General features: G+C 40.6%; 1 protein-coding gene across 1 annotated transcript in view; it reads left to right on the top strand.

Moving 5' to 3' along the window:
- Nucleotides 1-19,607, top strand: part of ADAM18 (ADAM metallopeptidase domain 18) — a 141,761-nt gene extending 122,154 nt beyond the window's left edge. The window contains exons 18-20 of the mRNA XM_018041761.1: nt 3,392-3,506; nt 11,743-11,899; nt 19,565-19,607. Coding sequence (XP_017897250.1) covers nt 3,392-3,506; nt 11,743-11,899; nt 19,565-19,607 — 315 coding nt within the window. The remainder of the gene's footprint in view (nt 1-3,391; nt 3,507-11,742; nt 11,900-19,564) is intronic.

Below are 21,068 nucleotides of genomic sequence, written 5' to 3'. Positions count from 1 at the left end.
GCTTTATACAAATGTCTTGGGGGCTTTACATCATCTTCTGGCCATGAGGCCTGCTGAAATTTTATGGCCCTTTCTGGTAACGGTCAGTCAACCATAAAACTTATTCTTCCTGGGGTGAATTTTCTTAAACCAAGTGCCACCCTCCGAAGGCATGAGATAAAGTTGCATTCCTATAGGGTGAAGGTGCAGTGGGTTACAATTAAGAAAGGAATTTACTTAGCCTAAGGTTTAACATGAATTAATATCAAAGGTTAATACTTATTTCTCTTATATGCTAGTTATATTCATTAATGTGTATAAGGGCAGGGGATATGGAGACTTAGCAGCAAACATTGGCCCAATAAATAAAAAAATCCTTCACCAATATAATTCCTAATCAACCCACTATACTATACTAATAATTTTCTGACTTCTCAAAAGAATCTGTATTTAGAAAGTTTAAAGCATCTTGTGCCTCTCACAGCTGGGAGGCTGTGAACAATCACATGTGGCCGGACGAGCCTGTCAGGCAGGCTAGAGAACTTTCAGAGGAGTTTGTGAACTGAAACACTCTTGTCATGCCCAGGAATTTTATTAGCTGGAGCTTTAAGTTAACTCTTTCTCAGAGAGAGATTGGGGGGGGACAGCCCCCCAAAATGTCAAAAGTGTAAGTGAAAGCATAAAGCAATAAAGTAGGCAGACTCTGGTTTTAGGAGAAGATGCTCGAGAATTTCCAGGGGGACTCCTGAGGCTCGATCCCACCTTTGCGTATGTTGAGCCTCCTTCTTCATGACCTTTACCATGGGCAGACTTCCTCACGCTGGCTCCTGGCACCAGCCCAGCTTTATCTTTAAACCCCCCAAATTTATCATTATCAGCATACGTGGACAAAACACAATGTCTGCAATATAATGATAGGAAATAACCAAAAATGTCTATTTCTTAAAATGTGCTAGCCCTATATTTATACCTTCAGGTATGGGAATAAATTCATAATATATCATTAGTGATGTTTGTGGATGTGGGTGTCTGTGAATATATGTAAAACAGAAAGCGCTTAGCAGTGGAGAGGGACTTAATTAGTGGATGAAGGCCTTCTTTTGTGTGTTAGTCACTCAGTCAGGTCCAACTCTTTGTGACCCCATGGAGTATCACTGCCAGGCTCCTCTGTCCATGGAATTCTCCAGGCAAGAATACTGGAGTGGGTAGCCATTCCCTTCTCCAGAGGATCTTCTTGACCCAGGGATCAAACCTGAGTCTCCTGCATTACAGGCAGATTATTTACAGTCAAGCCTGAGGGCAGCCCTATGTATCAATTATATAGTCTTTAATAAACTTAAAAGATAAGATAATAAACATTTTTCCTTCTTGCATTTCTTTTTCTTGGAGATGGCTTTGGTCAAAACCTCCTGAACAATGTTACAAACCTCAGTCCATAGTTCTGTAGCCATTCTGTATACCAGATCTAGTCCCTTGAAACTATTCATCCCTTCCCCTGTAAATCATAAGGGATTTGATTTATGTCATTCCTGAATGGCCTAAAAGGAGAAAGGTAAATATAAACCCAACTGAATGCAGAGTTCCAGAGAACAGCAAGGAGAGAAAGCCTTTTTAAGTGGACAATGTAAAGAAGTAGAAGAAAACAATGGAATGAGGAAGACTAGAGCGCTCTTCAAGAAAATTAGTGATACCAAGGGAACATTTCATGCAAGGATAAGCACAGTAAAAGACAGAAATGGCAAGGACCTAATAGAAGCAGAAGAGATTAAGAAGAGGTAGCAAGAATACACAGAAGAACTGTAGAAGAAAGTCTTAATGTCCTGGATAACCATGATGGTGTGGTCACTCACCTAGAGCCAGACATCCTGGAGTGTGAAGTCAAGTGAGCCTTAGGAAGCATACCTATGAACAAAGCTAATGGAGGTGATGGAACTCCAGCTGAGCTGTTTCAAATCCTAAAAGATGATTGTGTTGAAGTGCTGCATTCAATACACCAGCAAGTCTGGGAAACTCAGTAGTGGCCACAGGACTGGAAAAGGTGAGTTTTCATTTCAGTCCCAAAGAAAGACAATGCCAAAGAATGTTCAAATTACCATATAATTGCACTCACTTCACATGCTAACAAGATTATGCTCAAAATCCTTCAAGCTCGTCTTCAGAAGTACATGAACCGAGAACTTCAGATGTGCGAGTTGTATTTAGAAAAGGCAGAGGAACCAGAGGTAAAATTGCCAACATCCATTGGATCATAGAAAAAGCAAGAAAATTCCAGAAAAAAAATTCTCCTTTTGCTTCAGTGACTATCTTAAACACTTTTTCTGTGTGAATCACAACAAACTGTGGAATACCTTATCTGCCTCCTGAGAACCTGTATGCAGATCAAGAAAGGCCAGTCAGAACTGAACATGAAGCAACAGACTGGTTCCAAATTGAGAAAGGAGTATGTCAAAAATGTATATTGCCATCCTGCTTACTTAACTTATATGCAGAGCATACCCTGCAAAATGACAGACTGGATGACTCACAAGCTGGAATCGGGATTGCTGGGAGAACTATCAACAACCTCAGGTGTGCAAATGATAGCACTCCAATGGCAGAAAGTGAAGAGGAACTGAAGAGACTCTTGATAAGGATGAAAGAGGAGAATGAAAAAGCTGGCTTAAAACTCAGCATTCAAAAAATTAAGATCATGGCATCTGGTCCCATCACTTCATGGCAAATCACTGGGAAAAAGGTAGAAACAGTGGCAGATTTCATTTTCTTGGACAATCACTGAGAATAGTGACTGCAACCACAAAATTAAAATATGCTTGCTTCTTGGAAAAGAATATGACAACTCTAGATAGCATATTAAAAATCAGAGACATCACTTTGCCTACAAAAGTCCATGTAGTCAAAGCTCTGGTTTTTCCAGTAGTCATGTACAGATGTGAGAGTTGACCATAAAGAAGGCTGAATCCCAAAGAATTGATGCCTTTGAACTGTGGTGCTGGAGAAGACTTTTGAGAGTCCCTTGGACAGCAAGGAGATCAAACCATGAACATTCATTGGAAAGACTGATGTTGAAGCTGAAGTTCCAATATTTTGGCCACCTGATGGGGAGAGCAGACTCATCGGAAAAGACCCTGATGCTGGGATAAATTGAGGGCAAGAGGAGAAGGGAGCAACAGGATGAGATGGTTGGATGGCATCACTAATTCAATGGGCCTGAGTTTGAGCAAACTCAGGGAGATAATGAAGGACAGAGAAGTCTGTTGTGCTACAGTTCATGGGTGGCAAAGAGTTGGAAACAGCTTAGCAACTGAACAACAGCAAACTTAGAACATCAGGGATTTTATTCTTTTGAATGTAAGTATATATGACATACAGAGACTATCATGATTCATAGTAATTACATATTTTTCTATTTCAGATATGTAATAATTTAGGCAATTGCCATTGCATTCCTGACTATACACCTCCAGATTGTGAATTACAAATTGGTTCACCAGGAGGAAGTATTGATGATGGAAATGATCATAAATCTTGTGAGTAGAAATTAAAATTTTAAATTCTAGGATGTTTTAAAATAAAGTATCAAAATAGGATGCTTTATGAAATAAAGAAATACACTACTAACTAAAATCTTTCATGATCTCCCAAGTGACTAAAAGAGTTACTTTGAATAGTGGCTTTCATTAAATTAATGTTAAATAATATTTGCAATGTGCTTTCCACAGAGGCACCCAGTTTTAATCAACTCAGTTACTAAAATATAATACTCAAGTTTCAATAAACATCATGCATGCTCAGTTGCCTCAGTCATGTCTGTCTCTTTGTGACCCTATCGACTGTGGCCCAGCAGGCTCCACTGTTCATGGGATTCTCCAAGCAAAAATAGTGGAGTGGATTGCCAGTTCCTTCTCCAGGGGATCTTCCCAACCCAGGGATTGAACCCAAGTCTCTTATATGTCCTGCATTGGCAGGCAGGTTCTTTACCACTAATGCTACTTGTGAAACCCTAATAAACATCATAGCATGAATGAAAAATAAATATGGATGGATGAACATCATGCAAATTATTTGCATTCCATGTTATTAAAAACTTGCAGGTTATTAAAAAACACATGTAGGATAAGGTGTTTATTTTGAACGAAATTTAGATTAAAAATGTATGACAAAATATAAGTATACGTATTTACTAGGAAATAATAGTAAATCACATTTTGAGTGATGAAGTACAAGTTTATACTTTCTCTCATTTCCATGAATGAAGGCAAGTTGCTCATTGATTCAACATCTATTTATGATTAAAAAAACTCTCAATAGGGCTTCCTTTGTGGTCTAGTGCTTAAGAATCCACCTGCCAATGCAGAGGACATGGGCTCGATCCCTAGTCGGGGAGGATTCTACATGCCACAGGACAACTAAGTCCACTCACTGCAGTTATTGAGTCGGTATGCCCTAGAGCCTGAGCTCCACAACAAAAGAAGCCAACTCAGTGAGAAACTTGCACACTGCGACCGAGAGGAGCCACTACTCATTACAAACTAGGGAAAGCCTGCACTCAGCAATGAAGACCCACCACAGCCAAAAATAAAACAGATAAATAAATCTTAAAAAAATAAAACTGTCAACAGTGTGGGTATAGAGTGACTATACCTCACCAAGGTGGAGTCCACATATGGCAAACTCCAAACTAACATCATATGCAACAGTTAAAAGCTGAAAGCTTTTCCTCTAAGATCAGGAATAAGACAAGGATGCCTATGCCACTACTTTTTGCAACACAGAATTGAAAGTCCTAGTCACAGCAATTAAACAAAAATGAATAAATAAAATAAATCCTAGATTCTAGTTGTATTTGGTAAGTGTTTTCTTTGTAAAAAAATTAGCTTATTTATTTTTATTGGAGGATAATTGCTTTACAATATTGTGTTGGTTTCTGCCTATATCAACACTTTTGTTGGCATTTTAATTAATTAATTTATTTTTAATCGGAGAAGAGCATTTTGTTCTTATTGGACTACGAAGCCCAAATTGTTTCATTTATATCCATTTGTAAAATTTTTCTTGTATTTGTGTCATTTCACTGGAACAGCTGGACACCCATAAGCAAAAGAATTATCCTAGTCACAGACCTCACAACTTTCAAATATTAACTCAAAATGGCTCCTAGTCCTAAAGTCTAAAAGTATAGCTAAGGACAAGCTCAGGCAACAGTAGTGACTGGAGACAGCGGTATGCATACACTTGGCTGTGGGGCCCAAGTGCAGGTGTCCAGGTGGTGGCAGATGTCAGCTGAAGCTGTGTTTGTAGTGATCAGGGCTGGGGTAGGTGGCAATGGCTGGAGCCAACTATAGGCTCACTGGCTGCTCCAGTGGCCGTGAATGTCAGTACGCTTTCCTAGTGCTTCACACTCTTCTTCTGCAAATGCATACGGCAAGGGAATTTCTGGGGCATGCTGGTACACAACCGGACAGGCTAGCTCCAGGTAGGCACAGTGATGCCCACCACTGTCAGAAGTCCAATTGTGATCTGGATCCAACAAACAGCTAGATTATGCTCTCCTGTAGCCGTTCTCTTCCTCCCCTGGATGTGTGCACTTTCTTGCAGGTCAGGTCTTGCTGGGGGTGTGCAGGTTCAGAGCTGAAGGCAGGGGCTGGTTACAAGTAGGCACGGTGGTGTGGGCCGGTCAGAGAGGCAGAACCTGATTGGGATCTGACAAACAGCTACAGATGCCATGGGTGTTGATATGCTCTTCTGTGGCTGGACGCTCACCCCAGGACATGCAGTGGAAGCCAGAGACAAGAGTCAGGCTGGGAACATACAAGTGCATGACTGCAGGGGCTATTCACAGGTGGACATGGTGACACTGGCCAGTGATGGAAGACAGGACCTGACTGTCCACAAACTGCAGTGTGTGGCCAGGAAGGAAAGCAGCAGAAAGGAAAGGCTGGCTGGCTATACATTCACCTGTGGCTATAGGTTGTTGTTTTATCATTCAGTTGTTAAGTCGTGTCTGACTATTTGTGACCCCATGGACTGTGGCCCACCAAACTTCTCTGCCCATGAGATTTCCTGGGCAAGAATACTGGAATGGGTTGCCATTTCCTTCTTCAGGGGATCTTCCCCACCCAGGAATAGAACCTGTGTCTCCTGCGTTGGCAGGCAGATTCTTTACACTTTGCTACCAGGGAAGCCTGCTGCAGATTACTTCCACTTATTATATCGAGGGTCTAGTCAGTATATCCTTCCCCCCAAAGCATACAGATTAAAAAGTAAAAAGAAAATCAGTGTTTCTGTACAGGTAATATGATCCTATATGCAGAAAATCCTAACGAGTCACCAAAACCTAAAGCGTAAGGTGGCAGAAAATGAGATCAATATACAAAAAGCAATTGTACATCTACAAACTAGAAAGAGACAATCCAACAATGACATTAAGGAAGCAATTTTATTCATGACAGAATAAAAATAAACTACTTAGAAATAAATTCAGTGGAAAAGTATGTGATTTGTACACTGAAAACTTCAAACCATTGCTGAGATAAATTAAAGAAAATTTAAGTAACTGAAGAGACAGTTATGTTCAGAGTTTGGAAAACACTTGTTACAAGGTCAATTCTCCCCAGATTTATCTATACACTCAGGAAAATCCCGTTGCAAGTCATCCATCAGGTTCATTTGCAGAAATCGACAAGCTGATTATAAACTATACAGAATTTCAAAGGGACTAGTGTTGTTAAAATAACTTTGAAACAGAGTGATGTTAGAGAAAATATACCACCCAATTCCAGAACTTTCTATAAAGTTACAATAATCAGTGCAGTGTAACATTGATGTTAACATAGACATGTAAATCAATGGAACATAATAAATCACTGGAAGTAGAGCCACAGATGCATGGAAAACTAATTTTCCATAAAGTGCAAAGCAAATCAGTGAATAATGGATAGCTTTTTTCAACAAAAAATGCTGGAACAATTATATACTCACATGCAGAAAAGAAGAATTCTGTACATGTTTTGACATCATGTGTAAAAATTCACTCAGAGTGGATCACAGACCAAAATGTGAAGCCTAAACTTATAAAACTTCCAGAAGAGAATATATGAGAAAACCTAAAGTGCCTTTGGATTAAATAAGGATTATTTTTATAACATGTGATACCAAAAGCACAATCTAAGGGGGAAAGGTGAAAATTTGGACATCATCACAATGAAAAGATTTTGCTCTTCAAAACTCATTTGAAGAGTTTTGTATATAACTAGAGTTAGGTATATGGAGAAGGCAATGGCACCCCACTCCAGTACTCTTGCCTGGAGAATCCCATGGATGGAGGAGTCTGGAAGGCTGCAGTCCATGGGGTCGCTGAGGGTCGGACACGACTGATCGATTTCACTTTCACTTTTCACTTTTATGCATTGGAGAAGGAAATGGCAACCCACTCCAGTGTTCTTGCCTGGAGAATCCCAGGGATGGGGGAGCCTGGTGGGCAGCCGTCTATGGGGTCGCACAGAGTCAGACAAGACTGCAGCAACTTAGCAGCAGCAGAGTTAGGTATATAACTAATAAATTATATTCTGAATATACACAAATTTTATATTCACAATATAATCTTTGACAATTAATAATGGAAAACAAACAGCCCGATAAAGACGGACAAAATATGGATACTTTATCAAAGAAAATATATAGGCGATAGATAAGCACATGTAAAGATGCCCAATATCATTGTTCATCAAAGAAATGCACACTAAAATCACAATCAGTTACTGTTAACATTCTTTTAAAATTTATTTAAACATGAAGTTTTGCCAAAATGGGAGGATAGTGTCTCGTACACTATTGTTGAAAACTGTACAGTTTCAGCTTCTTAAAAGAATCTCATTTATTTAGTATTTATCTTTGGCTGTGCCGGGTCTTTGTTGCTGCACGTTTCTAGCCGGAGGGAGCAGGGGCTCCTCAGTAGGTGCGGTGTGAGGGCTTCTCACTGCAGCGACTTCTCGCTGCAGAGCACAAGCTCTGGGCATGAGGGCTTCAGTAGCTGCGGCTCCCCAGCTCTAGAGCACATGGGCTAACTTGCTCCTTGGGATATGGGATTTCCTGGATCAGGGCTGGAACCCGTGTCTCCTGCAGTGGCAGGTGAATTCTTTATCACTGAGCCTCCAGGGAAGCCCTTTAGCTTCTTTCACCTATCATGTAATGCAGCCACTTTACTGTTTGCCCAAGAGAATAGAATGCCTTCACCCCTACAAAACTTTGTACATAAACATTCATAACAGCTGTACATGTAATTGATATGAAAACAACCAAAAGACAAATCAGCAGGTGATGGATCAACAAAGTGTGGTATATTCAAAACACAGCATACTATTGAACAATAAAAAGGAATGAGCTACTGTTAAAAATACAAATGTGGATGGATGTTAACATTTATGCTCTGTGAAAAAAAAAAGATTAAAATGAATAGAGACTGTATGACTTTATTTATATTAAATTGTAGAACACCTAAACTAATTGATAGAGAATGCTGATCAGATCAGTGGTTGCTTGTGTTGGGAGTGGCAGCAGAGCAGCATTATATGGGCTAGAAGAAACTTGTGGGTGATGGATGTATTCACTCCAGTTGAGCCTTGGACGACATGGATTTGAACTGCTCTGTGCATTAACAAGGACGTCTGGCATGCTGCAGTCCATGAGGTTGCAAAGACTCAGACACAACTTGGCAATTGAACACGTGCCTCCACTTGTACACAGATTGTATTTCAATAAATACCACAGTACTATAGCACCAGAAGCAGACTAAATCCATGGGAGAGCAGCTGCAGATATGGTGGAGCCTGCGCTACAGAGAGACCGCAGATATGGAGGACCAATGCTCAAGTTAAACATGAGTGTTCAGACTGCTTGGAGTGGATCCCCCAACCCTGCAATGTTCAGGAGTCGACTGTCTTTTGACTGATGTGGTGGTTTTATAGATATAAACATATATATATATACATATACAACATATAATATACATCTCAAATAGATTCATGTATTATGCATCTAAAATAAGAGTAAATCTGTTAAAATCATAAAATTGAAATGACATCAAAGACAAGAGTCACACTATTTTATCCTCAAATCTCAGACATTAAACTTATTTTCCTTACCAATACTGATAAGAATTTTGCATTAACTGAAGAAAATCCATAACTATCAAAACAAAAAATAATCTTTTAAGTATATGCCTCATTTGCTATATCTTATCCATTGTGCAGTTACAGTGTTCACATTTCATCATATACGAAGAATCAGTTCAGTTCAGTTCAGTTGCTGAGTCGTGTCTGACTCTTTGCTACCCCATGGACTGCAACACGCCAGCCCTCCCTGTCCATCACCAACTCCTGAAGTTTACTCAAACTCATGTACATTCAGTCGGTGATGCCATCCAACTGTCTCATCCTCTGTCATCCGCTTCTCCTCCTGCCTTCAATCTTTCCCAACATCAGGGTCTTTTCAAATGAGTCAGTTCTTCGCAAGAATAACTATATAATAAAAGAAGGAAAATACCAGTTATACCAAGACTCTCATCCATTGCTAATGTGAATGTGATTCCTACAACCACTTAGGAAAATCACTGGAAAAGTTACAAATGTTTGGTTTAGGCACACACTATAAGTAAGCATCACATTCCCAAGGGCATATACCTGTGAGATATGCACACATACATTGACTAAGAGACATGTAGTATAATATCCATAGCAACACTATTCATAACACTCATAACTGCAAGTTACCCAAGTGCTCATAAGAAGCAATATATTTATAGCTGTTATTTCTATATAAAGATATTGTATGCAGTGATGAGAATGAATATTTTACAATTATAAACAATAATTTGGCCAAATCCCCAAATAAGGAATATTGAGCCAAAAAATCGGATAGGATATAAATACATACAACATAACTCTATATAAAGGTTGCTGCTGCTGCTGCTGCTGCTAAGTCCCTTCAGTGGTGTCCAACTCTGTGCAACCCCATAGACAGCAGTCCACCAGGCTCCCCCATCCCTGGGATTCTCCAGCCAAGAACACTGGAGGTTGCCATTTCCTTCTCCGTTATAATCTGTCAAAAATGATCCATGGATTAGTGATTTTCCATGGATGGTGGCTGAAAGAAAGTAGATTGGAGGTAGTGAGATGCTGGTAAAGTTACTTTTCCTGGATCTGGTGCTGGTTGCATAGATGTGTTCAATTTAGAAAATTCTTTGAGCTATAAAATGATGAAGTGAATGCATATCTGTTAGTATTGTTACATTTCTGTAAAAAATCTACTAACTAAATAGTAATGGAGGGAAGCAATATCTTTTGTTTTGTTTTGTTTTAATATAAATTTATTTATTTTAACTGGAGAAGAGAATTATGATTAGAAAATGTCCTTGTGTGTGCTTTTGAGACTCTAGCAGAGTATGTTTTGAGATCTGGATTATTTTTCTAATTCTTTGCCAATATATTTATTTATTGTGTACTTTTGCTGCTGCTGCTGCTAAGTCGCTTCAGTCGTGTCCGACTCTGTGCGACCCCATAGACGGCAGCCCACCAGGCTCCCTCATCCCTGGGATTCTCCAGGCAAGAACATTGGAGTGGGTTGCCATTTCCTTCTCCAGTGCATGAAAGTGAAAAGTGAAAGTGAAGTCACTCAGTTGTGTCCGACCCTCAGTGACCCCATGGACTGCAGCCTGCCAGGCTCCTCCATCCATGGGATTCTCCAGGCAAGAGTACTGGAGTGGGGTGCCATTGCCTTCTCCATGTCTCCTTTTGGGAATTGTGTAATATTTGAATTTTTTAAGACAGCAAAGGACATACTATATTGTTGGCTGTCAACAAGAGAGAAAAAATACACACAACACACATTTTACAGATAGGTAGACACAGACACAAGTATGGGTATAGAAATGGATTTTACTCACATGTATAAAATATAAATACTGGATGGAGAAACATAGTCATTTAAAAATGGTTTCCTTTGAGGAGCAAAACTATGTGACTTGGCAAGGTAGTGGATGGGGGATTTTCACAGCATATTGCTAAATTTTTAACTTAAGCTCCACTAATATGTCACCTTTAAAATAAATAAATAAGATGAATGTAGTAAACAGACTTCAAACTGTATATACAGTATTATAATACTTTAAAAATATGCATAAAAGATGACTAGTAAGCCTCCAATACTTTGATCACCTGATGTGAAGAACTGACTCATTGGGAAAAAACCCTGATGCTGGGAAAGATAGAAGGCAGGAGGAGAAGGGGACGACAGAGGATAAGATGGTTGAATGGCATCACTGACTCGATGGATATGAGTTTGAGCAAGCTCCAGGAGTTGGTGAGGGACAGCAAGGCCTGGCATGCTGCAGTCCATGGGGTTGCAAAGAGTCGGACATGACTGAAAGACTGAACTGACTGAACTGAGTAAGCCTATGAAAACCATGCAATTGTAGTTTTGGGTATGAGCTTAAATGCCCTTTTATTTCCTCATATATGACAGTTTGCAAGGTCTTAAACTTTCAATTATGTATATGATTTTACATGTATGCATATGACTGCTGTCCAACTCTTTGCGACCCCATGGACTTAAGCCCGCCAGGTTCCTCTGCCCATGGAATTTTCCAGGCAAGAATACTGCAGTGAGCTGCCATTCCCTCCTCCAGGATGCATATGATTAAAGTGAGATAAATAGAAATTTATTCAAACATTCAGTGAATATCCACTTATTTCTGTGTTTCACTTCCAGATACAATGTTTACTAAAAAAGGCTACAATACACATCAAAACTGGCTTATTTTAAGTTTCTACATTTTTCTGCCCTTTTTCATAACTTGCACCATTATGATAATGAAGCGAAATGAAATGAGAAAATCATGCAACAAAGAGAGTGTGGAATATGAGGGGTAAGTAAGATTTTACAAATAATTTAGTATCTTAAATTGTGCTGGTCATTAACCAGTGTCATAAATTCATAATTATATATTTGTTATGTTTATTTGAAATGTGTGCTATTTTAAAATCTAAACAAATGTCCTTTTATCCATTCTGTTTTCCCAATAGTTCACTATTAGTATATTAAGACAAATCAAAATTTTGACTGCTCTAGAACTGTTTTCCTGATGAATATTCCACAGTGTACTAGGGACTTAATATGAGAAAACTATATTTGGTATATCATTTTAAGTTTCTAAGTGGATCTAAATTAAGTAGCACTGTTTCTTTCCTTCAGAGAAATCCTTTTTATCCAATTTAGAATTTATGTCAAAAATGTCATTAATAAATCCTTGAACCTCAAAATATTCCTATCTCTTTAGTAGTCTCAAATGTTGTTAAAAAATCTCTGCAGAATTCCTCTGAAATTAGATACTGTTTCTTACAAACTTGTGCATGATATTCTTACTTTTGTGCGTCTTCCTTTCTGATGACCTAACTCTTTAACTCATTGAAGGCAAGAAACCTTTATATCAATCCCAATATGTGACAGCATGAATGAGGATTTTAGCCTCAATGTGACATTTTCTTTGAAAACTATTATTGTGTGTTGTGCTTAGTCGCTCAGTCCTGTCTGACTCTTTGTGACCCTGTGGGCTATAGTCTGCCAGGCCCCTCTGTCCATAGGATTCTCCAGACAAGAATATTGGAGTGGGTTGTCATGCCCTCCTCCAGGGGCTCTTCCTGACCTAGGGATTGTACCCAGATCCCCCACATTGCAGGCAGATTCTTTACCATCTGAGCCACCAGGGAAGCCCATTTTATGAAGACATATTCAGTTATACACACATCACATGTATATCATTTAGGGAAATGTTGGATCATATTCACTGAAAGAGAAAGTGACTTAATTGGCCATCATGAGACTTTACAGAGGAAAAGAAAAGAAGAGAATTCAAAGAAAGCCCTGACAGGAAATGTTGTTGAGGGAACCTGAATAATGTACATGCTGAATACAGCTCTATATCTAAAAAATCATGCTGTCCCAGCCTTAATGACTGTTCCTTTACAAACTCTCCCACCACACCTGGGATGTGTACCATTAAGCTTTCCATCTTTGTTTATGCTATAAGTATATACTGGAGCTTTTCAATACATAATTTTTACCAGATAGGAAAAAATTGTGTTATCTTATAGCCTTGTATTTATTTCCAACATGCATTAGGCTAGGGCTCTGGGTTTAGTTAATAAGTTCACAGAGCTGGAGCATCATTCTCATCAAATCACATCAAAGACAAATGCTATGAACTGATAACTTAATATCAATCTTGATAACTTGGAGGAAGTAGTGTTTGTCAGGTATTTCCTGACAACATGAAAACACCCGTTAGATTATTTCTCTCTTTTTATACTTAAATCTATATTTAAAAAAGCAGCTAAATGTACCCCATATGTTTTTGATTTTGAGTAGTTCTTCACTTTCAGGCTCTATAAAAGGTGTTTCAGAATTATCTTGTATATTCTTTGTCACAGCCATCAGTTCAGTTCAGTCGCTCAGACGTGTCTGACTCTTTGCGACCCCATGAATAGGAGCACTCCAGGCCTCCTTGTCCATCACCAACTCCCGGAGTTCACACAGACTCACATCCCTCAAGTCAGTGATGCCATCCAGCCATCTCATCCTTGGTCAGCCCCTTCTCCTCCTGCCCCCAATCCCTCCCAGCATCAGAGTCTTTTCCAATGAGTCAACACTTCGCATGAGGTGGCCAAAGTACTGGAGTTTCAGCTTTAGCATCATTCCTTCCAAAGAAATCCCAGGGCTGATCTCCTTCAAAATGACTGGTTGGATCTCCTTGCAGTCCAAGGGACTCTCAAGAGTCTTCTCCTACACCACAGTTCAAAAGCATCAGTTCTTCGGCGCTCAGCCTTCTTCACAGTCCAACTCTCACATCCATACATGACCACAGGAAAGCCAATAGCCTTGACTAGACAGACTTAGTCGGCAAAGTAATGCCTCTGCTTTTGAATATACTATCTAGGTTGGTCATAACTTTTCTTCCAAGGAGTAAGCGTCTTCTAATTTCATGGCTGCAGTCACCATCTGCCGTGATTTTGGAGCCCAAAATATAAAGTCTGACACTGTTTCCACTGTTTCCCCATCTATTTCCCATGAAGTGATGGGACCAGATGCCATGAGATTCGTTTTCTGAATGTTGAGCTTTAAGCCAACTTGTTCACTCTCCTCTTTCACTTTCATCAAGAAGCTTTTTAGCTCCTCTTCACTTTCTGCCATAAGGGTGGTGTCATCTGCATATCTGAGGTAATTGATATTTCTCCCGGCAGTCTTGATTCCAGCTTGTGTTTCTTCCAGTCTGGCGTTTCTCATGATGTCCTCTGTATATAAGTTAAATAAGCAGGGTGACAATATACAGCCTTGATGTACTCCTTTTCCTATTTGGAACCAGTCTGTTGTTTCAGGTCCAGTTCTAACTGTTGCTTCCTGACCTGCATACAGATTTCTCAAGAGGCAGGTCAGGTGGTCTGGTATTCCCATCTCTTGAAGAATTTTCCACAGTTGATTGTGATCCACACAGTCAAAGGCTTTGGCATAGTCAATAAAGTAGAAATAGATGTTTTTCTGGAACTCTCTTGCTTTTTCCATGATCCAGCGGATGTTGGCAATTTGATCTCTGGTTCCTCTGCCTGTTCTAAAACCAGCTTGAACATCAGGAAGTTCATGGTTCACTTATTGCTGAAGCCTGGCTTGGAGAATTTTGAGCATTACTTTACTAGCGTGTGAGATGAGTGCAATTGTGTGGTAGTTTGAGCATTCTTTGGCATTGCCTTTCTTTGGGATTGGAATGAAAACTGACCTTTTCCAGTCCTGTGGCCACTGCTGAGTTTTCCAAATTTGCTGGCATATTGAGTGCAGCACTTTCACAGCATCATCTTTCAGGATTTGAAATAGCTCAACTGGAATTCCATCACCTCCACTAGCTTTGTTCGTAGGGATGCTTTCTAAGGCCCACTTGACTTCACATTCCAAGATGTCTGTCTCTACATTAGTGATCACATCATCATGATTATCTGGGTCGTGAAGATCTTTTTTGTACAGTTCTTCCATGTATTCTTGCCACCTCTTCTTAATATCTTCTGCTTCTGTTAGGTCCATACCATTTCTGTCCTTTATGAAGCCCATCTTTGCATAAAGTGTTCCCTTGGTATCTCTAATTTTCTTGAAGAGATCTCTAGTCTTTCCCATTGTGTTGTTTTCCTCTATTTCTTTGCATTGGTCACTGAAGAAGGCTTTCTTATCTCTTCTTGCTATTCTTTGGAACTCTGCATTCAGATGCTTCTATCTTTCCTTTACTCCTTTGCTTTTCACCTCTCTTCTTTTCACAGCTATTTGTAAGGCCTCCCCAGACAGCCATTTTGCTTTTTTGCATTTCTTTTCCATGGGGATGGTCTTGATCCCTGTCTCCTGTACAATGTCACGAACCTCATTCCATAGTTCATCAGGCACTCTATCTATCAGATCTAGACTCTTAAATCTATTTCTCACTTGTACTGTATAATCATAAGGGATTTGATTTAGGTCATACCTGAGTGGTCTAGCGGTTTTCCCTACTTTCTTCAATTTGAATCTGAATTTGGTAATAAGGAGTTCATGGTCTGAGCCACAGTCAGCTCCTGGTCTTGTTTTTGTTGGCTGTATAGAGCTTCTCCATCTTTGGCTGCATAGAATATAATCAATCTGATTTCAGTGTTGACCATCTGGTGATGTCCATGTGTAGAGTCTTCTCTTGTGTTGTTGGAAGAGGGTGTTTGCTATGACCAGTGCATTTTCTTGGCAAAACTCTATTAGCCTTTGCCCTGCCTCATTCGGTATTCCAAGGCCAAATTTCCCTGTTACTCCAGGTGTTTCTTGACTTCTACTTTTGCATTCCAGTTCCCTGTAATGAAAAGGACATCTTTTTTGGGTGTTAGTTCTAAAAGGTCTTGTAGGTCTTCATAGAACTATTCAACTTCAGCTTCTTCAGCGTTACTGGTTGGGGCATAGACTTGGATAACTGTGATACTGAATGGTTTGCCTTGGAGATGAACAGAGATCATTCTGTCGTTTTTGAGATTGCATCCAAGTACTGCATTTCGGACTCTTTTGTTGACCATGATGGCTACTCCATTTCTTCTGAGGGATTCCTGCCCACAGTAGTAGATATAATGGTCATCTGAGTTAAATTCACCCATTCCTGTCCATTTTAGTTTGCTGATTCCTAGAATGTTGATGTTCACCCTTGCCATCTCTTGTTTGACCACTTCCAATTTGCCTTGATTCATGGACCTGACATTCCAGGTTCCTATGCAATATTGCTCTTTACAGCATCGGATCTTGCTTCTATCACCAGTCACATCCACAACTGGGTATTGTTTTTACTTTGGCTTCATCCCTTCATTCTTTCTGGAGTTATTTCTCCACTGATCTCCAGTAGCATATTGGGCACCTAATGACCTGGGGAGTTCCTCTTTTGGTGTCCTATCATTTTGCCTTTTCATACTGTCCATTGGGTTCTCAAGGCAAGAATACTGAAGTGGTTTGCCATTCCCTTCTCCAGTGGACCACGCTCTATCAGACCTCTCCACCATGACCCGCCCGTCTTGGATTGCCTCGCAGGCATGGCTTGGTTTCATTGAGTTAGACAAGGCTGTGGTCCTAGTGTGATTAGATTGACTAGTTTTCTCTGAGTATGGTTTCAGTGTGTCTGCCCTCTCATGCCCTCTTACAACACCTACCATCTTACTTGGGTTTCTCTTACCTTGGTTGTGGGTTATCTCTTCACTGCCTCTGCTCCTTACCTTGGATGAGGGGTATCTCCTTACCACAACCGTTCCTGTCACAGCCCTAGAAGCAGCCTTTTCTACAAGGATTGTTGGTTTCTTTTATTGGAAAACAATATTACAGACCCAGATGCTAGGTTTGCACCTTGCTATTTGGGTTTCATTGCTTCTAGAACCTCATAACAGACAGATATATGAATCTGATATGTGTATACAACACACGTATACACACAATTGTCCTTAGATATCCTGCAGATAAGTCCTTTATCACATATGTGTTGTAGCTGGGTGGTCTGAATTTTTGCAACCCTATAAACTGTAGCAAACCAACTGTAGCAAACTGTAGCAAAGTTTGCTACAGCAAAATGTAGCAAAGCCTGGTTTCCTCTGTTCCCCACTAACTCCTGGAGTTTGCTGAACTTCATTTCCATTGAGTTGGTGATGCCATCTAACCATCTCATTCTCTGTTGCCCTCTTCTTTTATCAGATAAAAACTGAGTTTTTTTTTTTTTTAATTCAGATATGTGTCATATTTTCATTCAAATCACGGTATTTTTTGCTGAGGAAACATTTTTCAACTTTATCATTGTTTTCCTTCTTGGATTATGCTTTTGCTGTTATATTTAAAAACTCACCACCAAACCCAAGGTCACTCAGATTTTCTCCTATGCTTTCATCTTAAAGATTTATAGCTTTGCAATGTACATTTAGACCTATGATTCATTTTGAGGCAGTTTTTGTTCAAAATTTGAAGTAAAATTTTAAAGTATGACTTATGTGATAAAGTTTGTATTTTTGCAAATGTATGCCAAATAGTCCAGTGTCATTTGTTGAAAGAACTATATTCATCGAAATGCCTTTGCACCTTCATTGAAAATCTTGAACATATATATGTAGGTCTAATATTGAATGAAGGAAATTAGATATTTCTTATTTTCTTGTTAATATTAAGTGCATCTTCTTATTTATAGGGTAAAGTTTTTTTTTTCTGCAATATATCTTTTTCCAAGTTTCAAATACTAGAATATGATTCTCTTTATCCACATTTGCAAATAAGTTTGCCTAAAAGAAAGATATGTTATCTTTTCCACATGCCACGGATTAAATACGCTATGTCATGTCTGACTCTTTTGCAACCCCATGGACTGTGGCCCACCAAGCACTTTTGTCCATAGGATTTCTCAGGCAAAAATAATGAAATGGGTAGCCATTTCCTTCTCCAGGGGATCTTCCTGACCCAGGGATGGAACCCACATCTCCTGTATTGGCAGACATATTCTTTTCTCTGTAGTGACTGGAAATATTCTATTTAGCCTTTCACTTTAGTCTTTCTAAACCATGGATTTTTCAAAGAACCGAAAGTATACAATACTAAATAAACAAATTTTCATTATTTTCAATCATTTCATAGCTGTAATTATTTTGCCTCATACTTAAATGATAAATTAACAGTAAAGTAATAAATCTAAAGCTATATATTTATACATATAAATATGTATTCATATATGCTGCTGCTGCTAAGTCACTTCAGTTGTGTCTGACTCTGTGCGACCCCAGAGATGGCAGCCCACCAGGCTGCCCAGTCCCTGGGATTCTCCAATTGGAGCTGAAGCTCCAATACTTTGGCCACCTGATTTGAAGAGTTGATTCATTAGAAAAGACCCTGATGCTGGGAAAGATTGAAGGCAGGAGGAGAAGGGGATGACAGAGGATGAGATGGTTGGATGGCATCACTGGCTCAATGGACATGAGTTTGAGCAAGCTCCAGGAGATGGCGAAGGACAGGGAAGCCTGGTGTGCTGCAGGCCACAGCATCACAAAGAGGTGGACATGACTGAGTGGCTGCAAAAAACAGCCTTCTTTATGGTCCAACTCTTACATCTGTACATGACAACCGGAAAAAGCATAGTTTCGATTATATAACCTTTGTCAGCAAAGTAATGTCTCTGCTTTTTACTATGCTGTCTAGGTTTCTCATAGCTTTCCTTCCAAGGAGAAAGCTTTTTATAATTTTGTGGCTGCAGTCTCTGTCTGCAGTGATTTTGGAGCCCAAGAAAATAAAATCTGCCACTTTTTTCACATTTTTCCCACCTATTTTCCAAGAAGTAATGAGGCCGGCTGCCATAAGCTTAGTTTTTTGAATGTTGAGTTTTAAGTCAGCTTTTACGCTTTCTTCTTTCACCCTAATCAAGAGGCTTTTTAGTTCTTCGCTTCCTGCCATAAGGGTGGTGTTATCTGCATATCTGAGGTTATTGATATTTCTCCTGGCAATCTTGATTCCAGCTTTGATTCATCCAGCCTGGTACTTCTCATGATGTACTCTGCATAAGTTAAAGAAGCAGGGTGACAACATACAGCTTTGATGTACTCTTTTCCCAATTTTGAATCAGTCTGTTGTTCCATGTCCATTTCTAACTGTTGCTTCTTGACCTGCATAGGTTTCTCAGGAGGCACGTAAAGCGGCCTAGTATTTCCATCTGTTTAAGAATTTCTACAGTTTGTTGTGATCCACACAGTCAAAGGGTTTAGGGTAGTCACTGAAGCAGAAGTAGATGTTTTTCTGGAATTCTCTTGCTTTTTCTATGATACAACTGATGTTATCTCTGGCTCCTCTGCATTTTCTAAGTATAACTTGTACATCTGGAATCCACTGATTCTTTATTTTTCACTCTCTCTGTTCCTTTGAGTGCCTATTTTGATCTGAGACTTCAAAAAGAAATCTGACAGTAGATATAGTTAAAGTATGAAACTGTGTACTACTAAACAGATTGTAAATTTGTGTTTTCTTTTTCTTTCCCTAGTCATTCAGCCATTGTACCAGAACGCTATGACATGGACAACTAATATAGCTAAGCACTTCGCCAACAAAATGCTTACGTGAAGAGGAGAAAGTGTTTTGTAACCCTTATGCTATCCCTAAATACACTTAAAATGTCAAATTTTCGAAAATAAAGTGCACTTGGGCAGGAGGAAGTCTTCCTTCAGTTCAGTTCAGTCGCTCAGTTGTGTCCAACTCTTTGCGACTCCATGGACTACAGCATGCCAGGCATCCCTGTCCATCACCAACTCCTGGAGTTTACTCAAACTCAGGTCCATCACGTTGGTGATGCTATCCAGCCATCTCATCCTCTGTCGTCCCCTTGTCTTCCTGCCTTCAATCTTTCTCAGCATCAAGGTGTTTTCCAAGGAGTCAGTTCTTTGCATCAGGTGGCCAAAGTATTGGAGTTTCAGAGTCAGCATTGGTCCTTCCAATGAATATTCAGGACTGACTTCCTTTAGGATGGGCTGGTTGGATCTCCTTGCAGTCCAAGGGACTCTCAAGAGTCTTCTCCAACACCACAGTTCAAAAACGTCTCCCTTGTGACTCCCAAATACACCTAGCCGCTGGTGAACCCCTCCAGAGGGCCACAAATCCTGGTTCCCAAGCTGGGGAGAGGCCCAATGCACAGCTGCACTTCCATCCCTCACTCTGCTCAACCCTGCAACAGACCTGCCTCTCCACCTGACTGCCCAGCTTGCCCCAGGCCAGTCCCTCAGGCATGCTCCTCCCTTCTCCTGTTCCTCCCTCCAGTCTCACCCTGCCTCAGCCCCTCCCCTCCTCTTTTCAGTCCCGCCCCTCCCCCTACTTTCATCCCTCCCCTCAGCCCCAGCCACGCCCCTCAGCCCCAGCCACGCCCCTCCCAGGTCCTACTCCCAATCCCCCTCCCCTCCCCGCACTTGGTGAACCGCGCAAGCCATTTCCAGTCGACCGCCCTCCCTGAGGCAAGGCCAGTCACGCAATGTTGTCTCTCCTGCTACTCCTCACAGGGCTGGGCCGGCTGGCCTCTGCGGGCCATAGTAAGTGAGGACCCTGCCAGATAAGAGGGGGGCCCATCATCACAGTGTCCCTTGGCGCAGGGGTGAAGGGGGTTGCTCTCCTGGCCCCAGAAGCCCAGGTCAGGCTGAGGGAGCCCGGGTTTGGTTGGAGTCCTGCCCAGTTTCATGGTTCTGCCAGGCCAGCTGGTTGGAGGGCTCAGAGCAGGACTGGGATAGTTGACGGGAACACAGGTCTTCCAGGGAGATGGGGTGGGGGTGGGGGTAGGGAGAGGATCCTGGATGGGGTCCTGGGGACCTCTTCTTAAAACTCTACACAGTATGATTTGTGTGTGTGTGTGTGTGTGTGCGCGCACCCACTGGGGCTTGGACGATCCACAAGTTATGTGATAGGAAAGGACAAATAAGAATGAATGCTGCCCTGGACTGGGGGATGCACGTTCCTCTCTTCTTTACAGCTGACTCAAACATCGGTTCTACACATTACAGTGC

The sequence above is a fragment of the Capra hircus genome, chromosome 27 (genome assembly GCF_001704415.2).
Source record: "Capra hircus breed San Clemente chromosome 27, ASM170441v1, whole genome shotgun sequence".
NCBI lineage: Eukaryota > Metazoa > Chordata > Mammalia > Artiodactyla > Bovidae > Capra > Capra hircus.
Note: the sequence above shows the minus strand (reverse complement) of the source record. Positions and strands in the feature narration are given on the sequence as shown.